The sequence below is a fragment of the Anomaloglossus baeobatrachus genome, chromosome 4, assembly GCF_048569485.1.
Source record: "Anomaloglossus baeobatrachus isolate aAnoBae1 chromosome 4, aAnoBae1.hap1, whole genome shotgun sequence".
Taxonomy (NCBI): domain Eukaryota; kingdom Metazoa; phylum Chordata; class Amphibia; order Anura; family Aromobatidae; genus Anomaloglossus; species Anomaloglossus baeobatrachus.
The window spans coordinates 23,256,336-23,278,342 of NC_134356.1; the positions used below are offsets into that span (position 1 = coordinate 23,256,336).

Genomic DNA, 22,007 nt, shown 5'->3' on the forward strand with positions numbered 1-22,007 from the left:
TTGATTTTTTGGTAATAGGACAACCCCTTTAAGAAGGACCTGTCACTTGTCTAAATATGTAATATTTGTACCTAGTATAAATGCCGCTGTTCTCCTGAATCCGGCAATGTTTTACATTTGTTCTTGCGCCTCTCCATTCCTGAGATATGAACCCCCTATTCCTTAGTATTTTTATACAACTGGGCGTGGTCTTCAAGAAGACACTTAAAGATAAAAATTGAGGACCACACCCACTTGACTGAAAAGGCTACATTTCTATCCAGAGAAGAATAGGCCATATCTCAGGAACGGAGAGGCGCAGGAACAAAAGAAAAACATCGCCGGATTCAGGAGAACAGTGGCAATTACACCGGGTGTAAAACAATTACATATTATTCCTAAATGACAGGTCCACTTGGGGATAAAAGCTTCTAGAATTCTGGAGACTGTCTACTAGTCACAATACATAGAGACACATAGAAAACAAAAGCAAATAAAAGTGTAACAGTGTGACCAGGCCCTATACTGCCTCATTCATGGGATGTTGATGAAGTGGTTTCCCTCCTGGCTCAATAGAAGTCAAAGTGACTGGTCATCATTACGATTGGTTGTCAGTATTAGGTTATGAGGGTCTGACTCCAACACTTGCACTGATCAGCAGATTGATGGGACTGGAAGCAGAATGGGTCAGAACATCCTCTAGTGGCCTTGTATGGAACTGCAGCTTTGTGTGGGAAAAAGCTTGCAGTACTATTCATTGCCAATTCAAAATGTATGGTGCTCTACCACCTCAAGGGTGGTCATGGGGGTGTCAGGAGCCAGACCCTCACTGATGTCATATTGATGACTTATCCTAAGTCGAAGAAAACTATATCTTAACAAGGGTGTGTGACCGGCCTCAAAACTTAACAGTAAAGCGACCTGTAGTAAAAACAAATTGCAAATACTACTTTGTATGGGAAATAATTGATGGGTTAAAAAGTGGGCGAACTTAAATACACGTGTCAGACAGCTCCAAAAACAAACTCAAACTGAACATGAATAGACACTAAAACCATCAGAGTCGAGGAATGGCGGCACAGAACTCTATAGAATAAAACTACACAGCACAGCTCAGCGAGGGCCGGACATGGAGAGAGGAGGAGCCATTATCAACCAATGAATCGTGAGTAAGAATAGAAGGAAGAAAGAGAAAGATTGTAGAGTATAGTATGAAAAACACACCATGGTTCAGCCAAGAGAGGGAAGAAAGGGAAAAGATTTTAGAGAGTAATAGAAAACTATATAGAAGAGGTCTGCAGGGGCTGGGCAATGACAGAAGAGGAGCCATAATCAGCCAATAAACTGTGAGGAAGGAGAGAGGGATGAAAGAGAAAAGATTGTAGAGTATAGTATAAAACTACACAGCAGAGCTCTGCAGGGACTAAACAAGGAGAGAAGAGGAGCCAATATCAACCCATAAACCATAAAGAAGGCGAGAGGGACGAAAGGCAAATAATTGTAGAGTATAGTATAAAAATACAAAAATACACAGCAGAGCTCTGCAGGGGCTGGACAAGGAGACAAGAGGAACCGTGATCAACAAATAAACTATAAAGAAGGAGAGATTGAAGAAAGGGAAAGGATTGAAGTGTATAGTATGAAAACCAGCATGTTTCAGCCAACTAATAAAATGAGGAAGGAGAGCAGGAAGAAAGAGAAAGGATTGTATAGTATAAAAATACACAGCAGAGTTCTGCAGGGGCTGGGCAAGTAGAGAGGAGGAGCCATTATTAACCAATGAACTGTGAGGAAGAAGAGAGAAAAGACGGAAAGGATTGTAGAGTATAGTATAAAACTATACAGCAGAGTTCTGCTGGGGCTGGACAAAGACAGGGGAGGAGCCATTATCAACCAAGGAATTGTGAGGAAGGAGAGAGGGAAGAAAGGGAATAGATTGTAGAGTATAGTATAAAACTACACAGCAGAGTTCTGCAAGGGCTGGACAAGGAGAGAGGAGGAGCCATTATCAACCAATAAATTGTGAGGAAGGACTAAAGGAAGAAAGAGAAAGGATTGTAGTGTATATGAAAAATACAACATGGTTCAGCTATCTTATAAACCGTGAGGAAATACAGAAGGAAGAAAGAGAAAAGATTGTGGAGTATAGTATAAAATTACACAGCAGAGCTCTGCAGGGGCTGGACAAGGAGAGAAGAGGAACCGTGATCAACAAATAAACTATAAAGAAAGAGATATTGAAGAAAGGGAAAGGATTGAAGTGTATAGTATGAAAAACAGCACACTTCAGCCAACTAATAAACTGAGGAAAGAGAGCGGCAAGAAAGAAAGGATTGTATAATATAAAAATACACAGCAGAGTTCTGCAGGGGCTGGGCAAGTAGAGAGGAGGAGCCATTATCAACCAATGAACTGTGAGGAAGAAGAGAAAAGACAGGGAAAGGATTGTAGAGTATAGTATAAAACTATACAGCAGAGTTCTGCAGGGGCTGGACAAAGAGAGAGGAGGAGACATTATCAACCAAGGAATTGTGAGGAAGGAGAGAAGGAAGAAATGGAATAGATTGTATAGTATAAAACTACACAACAGAGTTCTGCAAGGGCTGGACAAAAGGAGAGGTGGAGCCATTCTCAACCAATAAACTGTGTGGAACAAGAGACAAAAGAAAAGCAAAGGTTTGTAGAGTATAGTACAAAACTACACAGCAGAATTCTGCAGGAGCTGGACAAGGAGAGAGGAGGAGCCATTATCAAGCAATAAATTGTGAGGAAGGACTAAAGGAAGAAAGAGAAAGGATTGTAGTGTATATGAAAAATACAACATGGTTCAGCTATCTAATAAACCGTGAGGAAATACAGAAGGAAGAAAGAGAAAAGATTGTAGACTATAGTATAAAATTACACAACAGAGTTCTGCAGGGGCGGGATATGGAGAGAGGAGGAACCATTATCAACCAATGAACTGTGAGGAAGGAAAAAAATAGGATTTTAAAGAAATGTAGGGATTGTAGAGAGGGTAAGGAAGTAAATGGAGAAAAGAACTGAGTGGAAAGAAGAAGGGGGTAGAATAAAGGTTAAAAAAAAGTAGGGAATAGGAGGGAAGAGTAGATGGGAGTGAAGGTAATAAGATGGAAAACAATGGTAGGCAGAGGATGTGGGATAGAGGAGGGAGGCGAGGGATAGAAAATTGTGCGGAGTCTGGGTGAGCGGATTAGAGCAAGGGTAGAGAAGAGGAGGGAAGTGAGGAGTTGCCGGGGAGGGGGGGGGGTAGATGATGGCAACTGAGGAAAAAAAGAAATGAAGGAAAAGAAGTGAAAAAGAAGGGAATAGTGGTGGAGGATAGGTTGTTATCGCCCATCTCTATCAAGGCCTGCAGGACATCAATTGACCCAAGACTATGGGCAGGACTCCATGACTCTTCGGCATTATGCTCCGCCCAGATGACACTTTACGGATTTACATCAGCTGTGAAGTAATTATGATCATTTGCAGTGTAGACAATGCTCTCTGGAGTTTTGCTACAATGTGTCAGTCTGGAGTCCATCCACTTCTCAGCTGAGATACTGTAGATGTACATCAGTCACTCACAATCTGAAAGTACAGACACTATAGAAAGGAATTGCTGATAGTTTCCTTAGCAGTTTATGGGGAAACAGTCAGTATGGCAATATTTCCATCACATCAGATTTGTTGTATTTGGGGTTTAGCTGCTTTTTACGCTATCGCTGGATGTAGTAGATCTGTTGCTCTGTTTTTCTCCCCCTCCCATTGTAAGAATTTCAATTACAAAACCACTTAAGTTCCATGAAACCTTGCGGTGCCCGTGCAACGGCCAGACCTAAAATAATCTGCAGTCATTATGGGGCGCGGAGCTGAACGGCGCAGATTGTTCACATCTCAGCCAAGCGCCTGCCAACCTGGATTCAGCGACTTCTCCGTCTTCTGTTTTCCACAATGAGCCATTGTCCTCATCCGGGCCCATCACACAGAACCTGCCCCTCCCCCCCGCGGCGTACCAGGGTACGAATAATGCATCTCATTCCCCTCACATCAGAGGTGACCCCCATGGGGGGGCCGCAAATTCTTTACAATCTCTAGAAGCAGGATCCACCATGGTTCTGGGTGGATGGCGCTGTATAACAGGTGGGCTCTGGGATAAAGTAAGGGGCCGGGGGTGGACTGGTGCCAATGCGCCAATGTAAAGAATCGTCTGGATGTGACAAAAGGTCTATTCTCTGGAATTGAGCAGAAGCCAAAGGGGCAGAATATAATTCTAGGAAAGATTGTGGCTACAAGTGAGGCCAGAGATCTGTGTGCGGAGGTCGCTGTATACACCGGGCGGCATCGTAAACACAGCAAGCTTTTTCGGTGTAGGCACTTCGAAGCCATGTGTGCTGTGGGGTGGGGAAATCTTGGTTGTGAAGGTCAACCAGGAAAAGAGGCTGTTTAGGGGCCTTTTTAAAATTGTTGCTCTGTGGTGCATCTCAGGCAATCTTGACTGTGAGTGTCAACTGGGTAAAGAGGCTGTTTTGGGGCCTTTTTAAAATTGTTGCTCTGTGGTTCATCTCAGGCAATCTTGGCTGTGAGGGTCAACTGGAAAAAGAGGCTGTTTAGGGGCCTTTTTTTTAAAATTGTTGCTCTGTGGTGGATCTCAGAAAATCATGGCTGTGAGAGTCAACTGGGAAAAGAGGCTGTTTAGGGGCCTTTTTTAAACGTGTGTAATGGATCTCAGGCAATTGTAGCTGTGAGGGTCCACCAGGAAAAAAAAAAGGCTGTTTAGGAACCTTTTTTAAAATTGTTGCTCTGTGGTGGATCTTGGGAAATCTTAGCTGTGAAGGTCAACCAGAAAAAGAGGCTGTGTAGGGGCCTTTTTTAAAATTTGGTGCCCTGTAGTGGATCTCGAGCAATCTTGGCAATGAGGGTCAACTGGGAACAGAGAACATTTAGGGCACTTTTTTAAATTGTTGCTCTGTGGTAGATCTCAGGCTCTCTTGGATGTGTTGGTAAACCGGAAAAAGAGGCTGTTTAGGGGCCTTTTAAAAAAGGGTGCTTTGTGGTGGATCTTGGGCAATCTTGGCTGTGAGGGTCAAATGTGAAAGCAGGCTCTGTAGAGTATAATGTCATGTGAGCTGCTCCTTAGGTGGAAACAGGTTTGGCGCATGTCTTAACACTACCGAGGATTGGTACACCGTTCAAGGTCCGTCTTTCCTCATCCCACTACTTCCCTTCCTCCACCTTCTCCTCATCCAGTCATCGTTGCATGACCAACCTCCGAACAGCCAGGGGGAAATAACAGCAGGCTGTTCTGAGACTAAGCCGTTTAGGGTTGAAATTCCCCACCGCACCAGAGCTGTGGACAGACATCGTATGGGCCTTTTTAAAAGTGTTGCTCTCTTAGCGAAATCTTCAAATGTAGCTGTGGGGGTGAATGCTGACAAAAGGCTCTGTGGGAACCTTTTTAAAATTGTTGCTCTCAGGGGGGAATCTTTAAATTTGACTGTGGGAGTGAACTCTGACAAGAGGCTCTGTGGGGGTCTTTTTTAAAATTGTTGCTCTCTGGGGAAATTGGCAAATTTGGATGTAGGGATGAACTCTGACAAGAGGCTCTGTAGAGGCCTTTTTAAAATGGTTTCTCAGTGGGTAAAATCATCAAATTTTGGCTGTGGGGGTCAACTGTGGAAAGACACTTTGTTGAAGCCTAGATTTAAAATTGTTGCTCTGTGGGGAAATTTGCTAATCCTGTCTGTCTGGGTGAACTCTGAAAACAGGTTCTGTAGGGGCCTTTTTGAAAATTGTTGCTCTCTGGGGGAAATCATCCAAGCCTCTCAGCTAGATCCAAAATCCAATAACCGGTTTTAGTGTAAGAATAATTAAGAATAACTTGCTTTATAACTTTAAGAATCATATAATCATGTGTTTTTGACTAGATTATGAGTGTTTGTACCAACCATTGTCTTTTCTGCTTGCTAACCACAAGTCTAGTTTCACTTGCAAAAAACAGGATATTGTCTGTAAAGATGACATCTTTGTGACCCCCCCAGAGTATTTCTGTACAATGTCAGGGATGAACATCTGGACACTTCTGTATTTGTGTTTCCTGCAGACAATGCTCTATTGTCTCCTTCTTAAAGCTACAATAAAGGCCATCTCAGATGACTCCATACCTCTAAAAGTTAATTTTCCGAGATAAGGGTACATTACTGGAGCTGAAAATTATTCTCTGTACGGGGAACTTGGAAAACAGGCTCTGTAGGGGGCTTTTTTAAATTGTTGCTGTGTGGGGGAACTCTTCTAATCTTGGCTGTGAGGCTGAACTGGGAATACAGGCTAGGTAGGGACCTTTTTTAAGAATAGTTGCTCTCTGAGGGAACTCTTCCAATCTTGGTTATGTGGGTGAACTGGGAATATAAGCTATGTAGTAGCCTCTTGTTAAACTAGTTGCTCTGTGGGGGAAGTCCTCCAATCTTGGTTGTGTGGCTGAACTGGGGATACAAGCTATGTAGGGGTATTTTCTTAAACTTTTTGCTCTGTGAGGGAACTCTTCCAATCTTGGATGTGTGGGTGAACTGGGAATATAAGCTATGTAGGGGCCTCTTGTTAAAGTGATTGCTCTGTAAGGGAAGTCTTCCAACGTTGACTGTGTGACTGAACTGGGAATAAAGGCTATATAAGGTCCTTTTCTTGAACCTTTTGCTGTATGGGGAACTCTTCCAATATTGGCTGTGGGGGAGAATTGACAATACAGGTTCTGTAGGGGCCTCTTGCTAAACTAGTTGCTCTGTTGGGAAATTCTGGCAATCTTGACTGTGTGGGTAAACTGGGAATACAAGCTGTATATGGGCCTTTTTTAAACTTTTGGGTCTGTGGAGAATATCTGAAATCTGTCTCTGTGGAGTCACTGTTAACATTTTTAGTTTATTTACTTGCTATGTAACCATGATTGCTAGGGTGACAGAAGCCATTTAAGTCATTTACCTATCCACATATATTTGCAGGGCAATTGTCCTGCTTTTACCCCCATTCAGGTTCCTTTTGCAGCCTCTTAGCCCTTACTACAACCATTTTACAGCCATTTTTCATCACAGAATTTCAGGTTCCCATTGACTTGTATGGGGTTCATTGTCCATGGTCAAGTTTGGATCAAGTCTGGTTCCCGAACCACACTTTTTTTTCAAGTCCATCCAAACCCATCAAACCTGAACATCCACTGGTTCGCTCATCTTCAGTAGTCTTCACTCATCATTACAAGTACCAGGCACTGTAGTGTTCGCCCATCACTAGTCGCCTACATTGCTCGGGTGGGATTTTGGTCCATTCTTCCACACACACACTCCACATCCTGCAGGTCCCGGTTCCTTCTATGATCTCTGAGCTTTAGTTCCTTCCAGACATTTTTTATTGGATTCAGCTCCGGTGATCGGCTCGGCCAGTCTAGCAGATATATTTTCTTCCTCTGATACCAGTTGGTAGTTTCCCTTGGCCGTGTGTTTGGGGTCAGTGTCTTGCTGAAATGTCCTCCCTCGTTTCATCCACATCATCCTGGTAGATGGCAGCAGATGTTTATCAGGAATGTCTCGGTACATTTGTCCATTCATCCTGCCTGCAATAATATGAAGTTTGCCAGTGTCGTCTGCTGAAAAACAGCCCCACACCATGTTGTTCCCACCTCCACACTTCACTGTTGGTGTTTTGAGGGTGCTTTGCCTTTTGGCCTCCAAAACATAGTGTGTATTATGGCCTCCAAAGAGTTCAGTTTTGGTCTCATCTCACCAGACTATATTCTCCCAGTATTTCACAGACTTGTCTAAATGTTGGTGAGCAAACTTTAAACACACTTGTCCATTATTTTTGCTCAGCAATGGAGTTTTGCGTGGTGAGCGTGCATACAGGAGCGTGCAATACAGGAGCGTGCCTACAGGAGCGTGCATACAGGAGCGTGCATACAGGCCATGGAGGGGGAATGCATAACTGATTGTTTTCTGTGAAAACATTCTACCTGCTGATTCCAGGTCTCTCTGTCGCCTCCACAGGTGTCCTTGGCTCTTGGACAACTCTTCTGATAATTCTTTTCACTCCTCTGTCTGAAATCTTGCTGGGAGCACTGGTTCGAGGATGGTTTTTGGTGAAATGATGTCCTTTCCTCTTCCGGATTACGTCCCCAACAGAGCTCACTGGAGCCTTCAGTAGTTTAGAAATTCTTCTATAACCAATGCCATCAGTATGTTTTGTAACAATATGGTTGTGAAATTCTTGAGACAGCTCACTAGTTTTACCCATCATGAGTTGTTTCTTGTGTGGCACCTCCTTGGTAATGAGACACCTTTTTATAGGCCATCAGTTGAACCAGTTGATATTATTTTTCACTTAGTGGCAGGATTGTTTTCTAAGTACTGATAGATTTCAGCCATGGCTTTTTTCACCTCTCATTCTTCACGTGTTCAATACTTTTTCCCCTGTGTCATTTCTCATTATTACACATCACTAAATTGATGGACATCTATGGTTTGATTTCTTTGCCTGTGTGGATTGGACGGGTTGTTACTGACATCTGGTGAGCAATTCATGTCAATAGCTCTGTAGAAACATCTTTACTTAAGATTGGTGACGTGTTCAATACTTATGTCACCGGCTAGGTATTACCTACTCAAGTCTAAGGAGGACTTTTCGGAATACACCCCACAGACGGGGGGGGGGGGGACATCCCCATATTTTCTTCAATATTCAGCTGGGAGAGGCGGAAAGCTGCTGACACGATGGCGGCGGCAGCGAGTGACTGCAACATTTAAAGGGGTACGCCGAATCCTGAAAATTGAACTTTGGATCTATGTATTGTAGCGTATGATTCCATTTTATTAACAACTCTGCTTGCTGCCATTGAATGGAACCCTGTTTTAAACTTTTCTCCTGGTCATGTGATCCTTAATCTGGGTATTGAGTCTCCAGAAATCTAATATCACACTATAAGGGATGACAGTGTACCACAAGGGGGCGCCCACAGAAGTTCCCACACATACCGGCACTGCCCGATTTCCCTTCCTCCATGTGTGGGTATTGCTGGCATCAGCCCTTGGCGTTTGGCATGGAGTCAGGGCATAGGGCGTTCCCATAGCTGGATGCCAAGGCCATTTCTATTCATACTGGTAAGTGTAATGAACACAGAGGGAAAAAACAACACCGGGGACAATCGATGTCTGACATACTTAACGGCCGGAGATAAAGGCGGCTATTGAGTGTGTGTAATCGGCATAGAGAGGGGCAGACATAGTTAAAGTCGTATTACTCAGGGTGCACCATGAGGCGGCACAGACATAAATGATAACATTGTAAATTCCTGTGGCCACCACCAGAGGGAGCTCAGGAGATAGCTACATACCATGTTACCAGTGACAGCAATATATAGAAAGTAGTCAGTAATCCCCTGAGCTCCCTCTAGTGGTGGCTCCTATATACACAATAGGCTGTAATCCCTGAAATTCCCTCTAGTGGTGACTCCTATATACACAGTAGGCAGTAATCCCCAGAGCTCCCTCTAGTGGTGGCTCCTATATACACAATAAACTGTAATCCCTGAAACTCCCTCTAGTGGTGTCTCCTATATACACAGTGGGTAGTAATCTCTGGAGCTCCCTCTAGTGGTGGCTCCTATATACCATGTAGGCAGTAATCTCTGGAGCTCCCTCTAGTGGTGGCTCCTATATACCATGTAGGCAGTAATCCCCGGAGCTTCCTCTAGTGGTAGCTCCTATATACACAATAGGCTGTAATCCCTGAAACTCCCTCTAGTGGTGACCCCTATATACACAGTAGGCAGTAATCTCTGGAGCTCCCTCTAGTGGTGGCTCCTATATACACAGTAGGCAGCAATCCCTCGAGCTCACTCTAGTGGTGGCTCATATATACACATTAGGCAGTAATCTCTGGAGCTCCCTCTAGTGGTGGCTCCGATATACACAGTAGGCTGTAATCCCCTGAGCTCCCTCTAGTGGTGGCTCCTATATACACAGTAGACAGTAATCCCCTGAGCTCCCTCTAGTGGTGGCTCCTATATACACAGTAGGATGTAATCCATGGAGCTCCTTCTAGTGGTGGCTCCTATATACACAGTAGGCAGTAATCCATGGAGCTCCTTCTAGTGGTGGCTCCTATATACACAGAAGGCAGTAATCCCTGGAGCTCCCTCTAGTGGTGGCTCCCATATACACAGTAGGCAGTAATCCCTGGAGCTCCCTCTAGTGGTGGCTCCTATATACACAGTAGGCAGCAATCCCTGGAGCTCGCTCTAGTGGTGGCTCCTATCTACACATTAGGCAGTAATCTCTGGAGCTCCCTCTAGTGGTGGCTCCGATATACACAGTAGGCAGTAATCCCGGAGCTCGCTCTAGTGGTGGCTCCTATATACACATTAGGCAGTAATCTCTGGAGCTCCCTCTAGTGGTGGCTCCGATATACACAGTAGGCAGTAATCCCGGAGCTCCCTCTAGTGGTGGCTCCTATATACACATTAGGCAGTAATCTCTGGAGCTCCCTCTAGTGGTGGCTCCTATATACACATTAGGCAGTAATCCCCTGAGCTCCCTCTAGTGGTGGCTCCGATATACACAGTAGGCTGTAATCTCCTGAGCTCCCTCTAGTGGTGGCTCCTATATACACAGAAGGCAGTAATCCCTGGAGCTCCCTCGAGTGGTGGCTACTATATACACAGTAGGCAGCAATCCCTGGATCTCCCTCTAGTGGTGGCTCCAATATACACAGTAGGCAGTAATCCCTGGAGCTCCCTCTAGTGGTGGCTCCCATATACACAGTAGGCAGTAATCCCTGGAGCTCCCTCTAGTGGTGGCTCCTATATACACAGAAGGCAGTAATCCCTGGAGCTCCCTCGAGTGGTGGCTACTATATACACAGTAGGCAGCAATCCCTGGATCTCCCTCTAGTGGTGGCTCCTATATACACAGTAGACAGTAATCCCCTGAGCTCCCTCTAGTGGTGGCTCCTATATACACAGAAGGCAGTAATCCCTGGAGCTCCCTCGAGTGGTGGCTACTATATACACAGTAGGCAGCAATCCCTGGATCTCTCTCTAGTGGTGGCTCCTATATACACAGTAGGCAGTAATCCCTGGATCTCCCTTTAGTGGTGGCTCCTATATACACAGTAGGCAGTAATCCCTGGATCTCCCTTTAGTGGTGGCTCCTATATACACAGGAGGCTGTAATCCATGGAGCTCCATCTAGTGGTGGCTCCTATATACACAGTAGGCAGTAATCCCTGGATCTCCCTTTAGTGGTGGCTCCTATATACACAGGAGGCTGTAATCCCCTGAGCTCCCTCTAGTGGTGGCTCCTATATACACAATAGGCTGTAATCCCTGAAATTCCCTCTAGTGGTGACTCCTATATACACAGTAGGCAGTAATCCCCAGAGCTCCCTCTAGTGGTGGCTCCTATATACACAATAAACTGTAATCCCTGAAACTCCCTCTAGTGGTGTCTCCTATATACACAGTGGGTAGTAATCTCTGGAGCTCCCTCTAGTGGTGGCTCCTATATACCATGTAGGCAGTAATCTCTGGAGCTCCCTCTAGTGGTGGCTCCTATATACCATGTAGGCAGTAATCCCCGGAGCTTCCTCTAGTGGTAGCTCCTATATACACAATAGGCTGTAATCCCTGAAACTCCCTCTAGTGGTGACCCCTATATACACAGTAGGCAGTAATCTCTGGAGCTCCCTCTAGTGGTGGCTCCTATATACACAGTAGGCAGCAATCCCTCGAGCTCACTCTAGTGGTGGCTCATATATACACATTAGGCAGTAATCTCTGGAGCTCCCTCTAGTGGTGGCTCCGATATACACAGTAGGCTGTAATCCCCTGAGCTCCCTCTAGTGGTGGCTCCTATATACACAGTAGACAGTAATCCCCTGAGCTCCCTCTAGTGGTGGCTCCTATATACACAGTAGGATGTAATCCATGGAGCTCCTTCTAGTGGTGGCTCCTATATACACAGTAGGCAGTAATCCATGGAGCTCCTTCTAGTGGTGGCTCCTATATACACAGAAGGCAGTAATCCCTGGAGCTCCCTCTAGTGGTGGCTCCCATATACACAGTAGGCAGTAATCCCTGGAGCTCCCTCTAGTGGTGGCTCCTATATACACAGTAGGCAGCAATCCCTGGAGCTCGCTCTAGTGGTGGCTCCTATCTACACATTAGGCAGTAATCTCTGGAGCTCCCTCTAGTGGTGGCTCCGATATACACAGTAGGCAGTAATCCCGGAGCTCGCTCTAGTGGTGGCTCCTATATACACATTAGGCAGTAATCTCTGGAGCTCCCTCTAGTGGTGGCTCCGATATACACAGTAGGCAGTAATCCCGGAGCTCCCTCTAGTGGTGGCTCCTATATACACATTAGGCAGTAATCTCTGGAGCTCCCTCTAGTGGTGGCTCCTATATACACATTAGGCAGTAATCCCCTGAGCTCCCTCTAGTGGTGGCTCCGATATACACAGTAGGCTGTAATCTCCTGAGCTCCCTCTAGTGGTGGCTCCTATATACACAGAAGGCAGTAATCCCTGGAGCTCCCTCGAGTGGTGGCTACTATATACACAGTAGGCAGCAATCCCTGGATCTCCCTCTAGTGGTGGCTCCAATATACACAGTAGGCAGTAATCCCTGGAGCTCCCTCTAGTGGTGGCTCCCATATACACAGTAGGCAGTAATCCCTGGAGCTCCCTCTAGTGGTGGCTCCTATATACACAGAAGGCAGTAATCCCTGGAGCTCCCTCGAGTGGTGGCTACTATATACACAGTAGGCAGCAATCCCTGGATCTCCCTCTAGTGGTGGCTCCTATATACACAGTAGACAGTAATCCCCTGAGCTCCCTCTAGTGGTGGCTCCTATATACACAGAAGGCAGTAATCCCTGGAGCTCCCTCGAGTGGTGGCTACTATATACACAGTAGGCAGCAATCCCTGGATCTCTCTCTAGTGGTGGCTCCTATATACACAGTAGGCAGTAATCCCTGGATCTCCCTTTAGTGGTGGCTCCTATATACACAGTAGGCAGTAATCCCTGGATCTCCCTTTAGTGGTGGCTCCTATATACACAGGAGGCTGTAATCCATGGAGCTCCATCTAGTGGTGGCTCCTATATACACAGTAGGCAGTAATCCCTGGATCTCCCTTTAGTGGTGGCTCCTATATACACAGGAGGCTGTAATCCCCTGAGCTCCCTCTAGTGGTGGCTCCTATATACACATAAGTAGTAATCCCCTGATCTCCCTCTAGTGGTGGATACTATATACATATAGGAGGTAATCCCCGCAGCTCCCTCTAGTGGTGGCTCCTATATACACAGTAGGCCACAATCCCTGGAGCTCCCTCTAGTGGTGGCTCCTATATACACAGGAGGCTGTAATCCCCTGAGCTCCCTCTAGTGGTGGCTCCTATATACACATAAGTAGTAATCCCCTGATCTCTCTCTAGTGGTGGCTCCTATATACACAGTAGGCCACAATCCCTGGAGCTCCCTCTAGTGGTGGCTCCTATATACACATAAGTAGTAATCCCCTGATCTCCCTCTAGTGGTGGATACTATATACATATAGGCAGTAATCCCCGCAGCTCCCTCTAGTGGTGGCTCCTATATACACAGTAGGCCACAATCCCTTGAGTTCCCACTGGTGGTGGATCATCTTTTTGAATCTCTGCATTGAGCACTTGATATGAAGGACATGTCCTACTTACAAAAAAAATGGTAGTACCCAGATATTTTCATACATTTCCAGGAGGAATAACAGAGGAACTGCTTATCTGACTGTTCTTATTGTTATATTATGATGAATACAAGTATTCACTAAACAACACACACGTCCGGCTCAACTGCCCAACTGAAATTCGGCTTATACAATCATCCCTGCCAGCTTCGGAGAGGTTAATATTTCCTCGGTGTCCCCTGATGTCATAGATGAGTCCAGCAAAACCCCCCGGGGCAGAGACAGGGGGCGAGAGACACAGGGAGGGGAGATCGATGGGAGAGAAATGAGTCTGTCTGGCGGGAGACGCGACCGGGGTCACAGGGCGATAGTCAGACCCGTCTGCTGAGCTGCCGAGCGTCCCGCGGACCCCCAAACCCACCGCAAAATGTGCACAGGGATATACAGGTAGTATATAGATAGATGAGAGACCACATAGATATGGGACAGATATAAAATGGATCATCTTTAAATGTGAATTTTAAAAAAAGAAAGAAATTGAGGGATGGACACATGGGGGGAGTCACCAAGGGATGGACACATGGGGGGCAGTCACCGAGGGATAGACACATGGGGGCAGTCACCAAGGGATGGACACATGGGGGGCAGTCACGAGGGATGGACATATAGGGGTAGTCACTGAGGAATGGACACATGGGGGGAGTCACCGAGGGATAGACACATGGGGGGAGTCACCGAGGGATAGACACATGGGGGCAGTCACCAAGGGATGGACGCATGGGGGGCAGTCACCGATGGATGGACACATGGGGGGCAGTCACGAGGGATGGACATATACGGGTAGTCACTGAGGAATGGACATGTGGCGCCCCTGACCTGGTCAGGCACCACTGAGTACTGCACCCATGCTGGGGACAGTACAATACAGGTAATCCAGAAGGCTGACCGGGGTGTGGTACACAGGCGCATAGTGATCAGGTCTCACACATGTACCCATGAGAGGACCCCTGGGGATCCCAGGAGGGGGAAAAGCCTTCACCTCCACTGGAATAGTGGAGGGGGCCAAAAGCCTCCATCTCCTCTCAAGGGGTGTGGTAAGAGAATCTGGTTGCTAGGTGGCGTAGGCAGGCACAAAGGGAAAAGAGAAGGAGGAGTAAACAGTCTGCAGCAGAGTGTGGAGGAGTGAGCAGCAGGAAAGTGAAGCTCAGACAGGAACAGCAGTGAAGGTCCCAGATGTGAGCCGGTTCAGAGCAGAGTCCAGGGAGCTCCGAAGAGAGCTGACCCCTTCCCCTGGGCTGCTGGAGTCTGACAGCGTCCGCGCAGTGGCTACCGACGGGGGAGAACGGTCAACCAGGAGTGCTACCCGAAACCCATCTCAGCTAGAGAGAGAGCACGGAGGGGGAAGTAAGGAGACTGCTGGAGAGTACCAGGCCCAAACGGGCGGCAGATCCCGAAGCGGAGATAGATCCAGCTTTCTTTTGCTAAACCTGCCGGTGTGGGGCTCTCAAAGCCCACGCCACAACACCACAAAAGCCGCAGCCACGTAGCCACAGTTAGGGCCCATAGGTCACAGGAGGCAAGCAGCTGGAGTGGCCTGGCCCAGGCGACAAGCACACGGCAAACGAAGGGGAGAGAGGCTTCAGCATCTTCCCTGGGTGACCCCCATAGGGACTCAAAGTCGGGGTTACCCCAAACCACCAAGGGCTAAGGAAGGCGAGTTAGTAGTCACCCTCACAAGTCAGCCTGAAGGATACCTGGTTCCAGCCTGGTTAATCCCAGCTACGCCCGGGTTACTCACCCTGCCACCTGAAGTGAGTAAAAACCCTGAAAGACATCCTGCCTGTGTTGAGTCATTCTGCGCCTTGTGGTACTACGCACCTACACAGGGCCCTGGGGCTTGCCTCACTCTCAGGAGGCTATTCCAACTAACTGCACTCACCATCAGCCCCAGGCGTCCCTCAACCTGCAGTGGCGGTCCCTACTGGCCGCAATACTGAGAGTGGCGTCACGACAAGAAGAAGATCTCCTACCTGTGACCAGATCCAGCTGAGTGGAGTCCCTGAAGGTAATGCACCGACACAACACCTGTGGGGCTTCACAGACACATGGGGGGAGTCACCGAGGGACACATGGGGGCAGTCACCGATGGATGGACCACATGGGGCAGTTGTGGCACCCCCTAAAGTTCAGGTCGCCACAGGGTACTGCACCTCGGTTAAGGTGTGGTATCTATCTCAAGTAAGGAGGGGGTTAATCACTGGTGTTCCACATTCACACACTACATACAGCTTAGGAGCCTTCACACAGGGTGGGATGGCTCAGGGTAGGCAGGGGGGTGGTCATAACGGTCATGGGACTTCCCGGTCACTGAAGCCAGCCACCAGGGGGGCGGGGTCCACTTAGGGTAGAAAGAGGCACAACACACACACATAGAGATCAGACCCATCAGGACCATAGTTCTGGCAAGACATCTCTGGAAAAAACTTGGACTTTACAGGGCCCGGGGCTTGGAGCGGGAGCTCAGCCGGGGCACCTAACTGCAGAGGGGGACACCCTAGAAATAGGACTCTCTCTTTCTCTCTTCAAAACATCGGTGATGACCCCTTACCGGATCTGAGATTGACCTGAGCCCATCACGGCAGTGACCAGTGTGACCGGGCTGGTAGCTGAAGTTGTGAGTAAACTACACCCTGAACCCGCAGAGACTGTGTTGGCTCGTCCTTACCGGCGCTGCCGACCAGTGCTTAGGCGCCAATGGCCCTTGCAACTCTTATCATCCACCCGGGGGTGGGCGCCTGTGGGAAGCGACACCTGCCATAACACTTGCCCCGGCGAGGAGTTCTTCAGCGGTGGCTACTACTGGTCGCATACCACAGATGGCGTCATGACAAACTTTCCCCATTACCCCGCTTCCCCCACCATTTACTGTACACCTCGGGTGAATGGAACCAGGCAAGGCCACCCAGTGACAACGCCTGACCCAACCCGAAACGGCCAGCAATAGGTTAACCACTTGCCCTGTGGGGCGCTACACAGTCACCAAGGGATGGACACATGGGGGAAGTCACCGAGGCATGGACACATGGGGGGAGTCAGCAAGGGATGGACACATGGGGGAGTCACCGAGGGATGGACATATGGGGGGAGTCACCGAGGCATGGACACATGGGGGCAGTTACCGAGGGATGGACACATGGGGGCAGTCACCGAGGGATGGACACATGGGGGGCAGTCACCGAGGGATGGTCACATGGGGGGCAGTCACCGAAGGATGGACACATGGGGGAGTCACTGAGAGATGGACACATGGGGTAGAGTCACCAAGGGATGGACACATTGAGGGTGGGTCACCGAGAGATGGACACATGGGGGCGTCGTCACCGAGGGATGGACACATGGGGGGGAGTCACAGAGGGATGGACACATGGGGGACAGTCACCGAGGGATGGACACATGGGGTAGTCGCCAAGGGATGTACACATGGGGAGCAGTCTCCGAGGGATGGACACATGGGGCAGAGTCACCGAGGGATGGACACATGGGGGGCAGTCACCAAGGGATGGACACATGGGGGGAGTCACTGAGGCATGGACACATGGGGAGCAGTCACCAAGGGATGGACACATGGGGGGCAGTCACCGAGGCATGGACACATGGGGGGAGTCAGCAAGGGATGGACACATGGGGAGCAGTCACCAAGGGATGGACATATGGGGGAGTCGCCGAGGGATGGACACATGGGGGCAGTCACCGAGGGATGGACACATGGGGGAGTCACCGAGGGATGGACACATGGGGGCAGTCACTGAGGGATGGACACATGGGGGCAGTCACCGAGGGATGGACACATGGGGGAGTCGCCGAGGGATGGACACATGGGGGAGTCGCCGAGGGATGGACACATGGGGGCAGTCACCAAGGGATGGACACATAGGGGGAGTCACCGAGGGATGGACACATGGGGGCAGTCACCGAGGGATGGACACATGGGGGAGTCGCCGAGAGATGGACACATGAGGGGTGTCCCCTCAATCATGTGCGCTGGTTTCAATTCCCCACATATTGCGGTATGGTAACATCCCTTTCTCCAGTCCCGGCCGCCCCGTGTTTTTCTCACCTTGAGGTTTGGGTTTGGTGATCTTTCCGCACGGCTTGGACAGTGTCACGGTTTTCTGGCATTCGGCGTTGTGCAGGGCCCTTTTCAGGCTGCCGTTCCGTGTCTTCACCCCAGTTACGGGGTCGCACTCCCCCCAGTCCTGAAACTGGTACTTGCACTCAGCTGTGGGGGACACAAGGTAAGAAGTGATGGAAATAACCAAAAAAAAGAATAATGAGCAGAAAGAAAAACGTTATAGCAGCCAGATGGTGCAACACCATCTGCGACGCTGCGGAGTTAACCCTTCTCACCTCCAAACTGCTTCTTCCAGTTGCAGGGGATCTTGCACTTCTGAGTCTTCATGGTCTGTTTGCATTCCTTTCCGGACCGAGTGCCCTCCCGGGTGCCAATCCCACAGTCCCCACTCGTGGCCACGCACACGCTCCACTGCCACTCCCCGCAGTCTGACTTCTTGGCCTTCTTCTCTGTAAGGTCGAGAGATCCATTAGTGGCCAATTACAACACTATTAGGATGGCTTAGGCTCAGCAATAGGGCAGTAGTTGACATGGTCCATTGGAAAATGAGAAACCATGATAAAAATGAGGCCCCTTTAAGCTTCTGCCTGACGCCAGCAGACACCAACCCAACTGTGAAAGGTGATCTCGGTACTTCTACTCATTTAGGTGTATCCCGCGCTAGTCCCTAATGGTCCACTGGGGTACAAAGCGATGGGAAGACCCAACACAACGATAAAAATGAGGACCCTTTAAGCAGCTACCTGACACCAGAACATGCTGGACCATCTATGGCAGGAGATCCTGGTGCCTCCATTCATTTAGTATTGTGGGTATTCTGAGCTAGTCCCCAAGGGTCAGAAGACCAGAGGTGTAAAAATTTTTGGGAAGACCCATAGCAATGATAATAATGAGGCCCCTTTAGGCAGCTACCCAACACTAGAACACTGTCTATAAGACGGAGACATGGTGCCTTCAGTCATTATTCAATATGGTATCCTCTGCTAGTCTCCAAGGGTCAATAGGCCAGGGGTGTACATAGAGGATGTCAAGATCCTAAGCAACGATAAAAATGAGGGCCACGCTGGACCATTTATGGCAGGAGATCTTGGTGCCTCCATTGATTTAGTGCTGTGGGTATTCTGAGCTAGTCCCCAAGGGTCAGAGGACCAGAGATGTAAAAAGTTGGTGGGAAGACCCATAGCAATGATATCAATAAGGCCCCTTTTAGGCAGCTACCTGACACCAGAACACATTGAACCATCTATATGACGGTGACTTGGTGCCTTCAGTCATTTATCGATATGGTATCCTCTGCTGGTTTTCAAGATTCAATAGGGTAGTGATGGACATAGAGGATGGCAAGATCTTAAGCAGCGATAAAAATGAGGGTCCTTTAGGCAGCTGCTTGACACCAGAACACACTGGACCATCTATGGCAGGAGATCCTGGTGCCTCCATTCATTTAGCGTTGTGGCTATTGTGACCTAGTCCCTAAGGGTCAGTAGGCCAAGGGGTGCATAGAGGATGGCAAGATCCTAAGCAACGATAAAAATGAGGGCCCTTTAGGCAGCTGCTTGACACCAGAACACACTGGACCATCTATGGCAGGAGATCCTGGTGCCTCCATTCATTTAGCGTTGTGGCTATTGTGACCTAGTCCCTAAGGGTCAGTAGGCCAAGGGGTGCATAGAGGATGGCAAGATCCTAAGCAACGATAAAAATGAGGGCCCTTTAGGCAGCTGCTTGACATCAGCACTCACTAAACCATCTATAAGACAGAGACGTGGTGACTTCACTCATTTGTCAATATGGTATCCTCTGCTAGTCTCTAAGGATCAATAGGCCAGTGGTGGACACATAGGATGGCAAGATCCTTAGCAACGATAAAAAAGAGGGCCCTTTAGGCAGCTGCCTGACACCAGGACTCACTGAACTATCGATGAGAGGAGGATTTGGTGGCTCTATTCATTTATAGTTATGGTAGAATGAGGGTTAATAGGCCGGGACCATGCAAAAAAGGCAAAACAAAAACCAATAGCAACGATAAAAATGAGGCCCCTTTAGAGGAGCTGATTGACACCAGCGCACGCCTAATTATCTGTGACAGAAGAACTTAGTGACTATATTAACTTTGTGCATCTGGTGGTGGGGGGGGGGGGTCGAGGGTTCCCATGAATCACCCAAAGGCTAGTCTTGGCATATTCAACCCTAGGGAATCCAGCACTACATGGTGATAGCGCCCCCACAGGTTACAATTGTAATTACACCTTTGGATTTTCCTAGTTTTGCATCAGGGGTCACAGGGACTCCTTGTCCAGGCAGAGACCTCCCTCTTACCTTGCTTGTCTTTTTTGACCGTGTCCGTCCCAAGTACCGTTACCACCAAGAGGAACGCCATCAGCGCCAGCGTGAATATTCCATGGTGATGATGCATCCTGTGGACAGAAAGATCCCGCTGTGATAATTCATCATTTACGGATCAGTATGGACCCCCCCAAAATATCATCGACATTTACTAATGAATGCTGCTGAGTTTTTTGCACCGGAGATCGGAGGTTATGACCACAGTCGGCCATGTTGACGGCTATGGGGAGCTGACTATGGTCACGCGGTCACCCACCTTCATGCACAGAAACTGATCTCTCTACATATACAATGAGACCAAAATGCCCGACCCTGGCACTGTCTGCACCCAACCTCGGCGCTCTCTACACCCGACCCTGGCACTGTCTGCACCCAACCTTGGCGCTCTCTGCACCCGACCCTGGCGCTCTCTGCACCCGACCCTGGCGCTCTCTGCACCCGACCCTGGCGCTCTCTGCACCCGACCCTGGCGCTCTGTACACCCGACCCCGGCACTCTCTGCGCCCGACCCCGGCGCTCTGTACACCCGACCCCGGCGCTCTGTACACCTGACCCTGGCGCTCTCTGCACCCAACCCCGGCGCTCTCTGCACCCGACCCTGGCACTCTCTGCACCCGATCCTGGCACTCTCTGCACCCGATCCCGGCGCTCTCTGCACCCGATCCTGGCACTCTCTGCACCCTATCCCGGCGCTCTCTGCACCCGACCCCGGCGCTCTGTACACCCGACCCCGGCACTCTCTGCACCCGACCCCGGCGCTCTCTGCACCCGATCCTGGCACTCTCTGCACCCGATCCTGGCACTCTCTGCACCCGATCTTAGCACTCTCTGCACCCGATCCTGGCACTCTCTGCACCCGATCCTGGCACTCTCTGCACCCGATCCTAGCACTCTCTGCACCCGATCCTGGCACTCTCTGCACCCGATCCTGGCACTCTCTGCAACCGATCCCGGCGCTCTGTACACCCGACCCCGGCACTCTCTGCACCCGACCCCGGCGCTCTGTACACCCGACCCCGGCACTCTCTGCACCCGACCCCGGCGCTCTCTGCACCCGATCCTGGCACTCTCTGCACCCGATCCTGGCACTCTCTGCACCCGATCCTGGCACTCTCTGCATCCAACTCCAGCGCTCTCTGCACCCGTCCCCGGCGCTGTCTGCAATCGCTCCGCACTGGCTGATCTATGACTCATCTCCCAGAATCCAATACAAAAAATATGGGGTATAAAAGTTGCAAAATGTAGAAAAAAAGTAGCAAATATTTTTTGTTACGTAAACATTACGTTTTATGCACTGACATTTTATCAATTGTCTAGAAATCAAAATCTGGCAAATTGGAGTCGTGAAATGCTCCAGAATTTGCTGCTAGTGAGGGCAGAGGAGGCGTGAGGAGGAGAAACGGTTGTGGTTTATACAGATGCACCAAATTTTATGCACTGCATGAAGCAAAAACAACAGCAGGAGGAAGGTTTCTGCTGCAGTAAGCTGCCTCCCAGCCACATGCAATACAGCAAGCTGCCTCCCAGCCACACACAATACAGCAAGGTGCCTCCCAGCCACACACAATACAGCAAGCTGCCTCCCAGCCACACACAATACAGCAAGCTGCCTCCCAGCCACACACAATACAGCAAGCTGCCTCCCAGCCACACACAATACAGCAAGCTGCCTCCCAGCCACACACAATACAGCAAGCTGCCCCCAGCCACACACAATACAGCAAGCTGCCTCCCAGCCACACACAATACAGCAAGCTGCCTCCCAGCCACACACAATACAGCAAGCTGCCTCCCAGCCACACACAATACAGCAAGCTGCCCCCAGCCACACACAATACAGCAAG

General features: G+C 49.0%; 1 protein-coding gene across 2 annotated transcripts in view; it reads right to left on the reverse strand.

Annotated features, from left to right (window-relative positions):
* The window catches only part of PTN (pleiotrophin), a 62,663-nt gene that overhangs the window by 8,754 nt on the left and 31,902 nt on the right, over positions 1-22,007 (reverse strand). For both annotated transcript variants that reach the window (XM_075343830.1, XM_075343829.1), the window contains 3 exons: positions 20,137-20,234; positions 18,093-18,266; positions 17,803-17,964 (listed from right to left, as the gene is read on the reverse strand). In XM_075343830.1, coding sequence (XP_075199945.1) covers positions 17,803-17,964; positions 18,093-18,266; positions 20,137-20,233 — 433 coding nt within the window. In that variant the 5' untranslated portion in view covers position 20,234. The remainder of the gene's footprint in view (positions 1-17,802; positions 17,965-18,092; positions 18,267-20,136; positions 20,235-22,007) is intronic.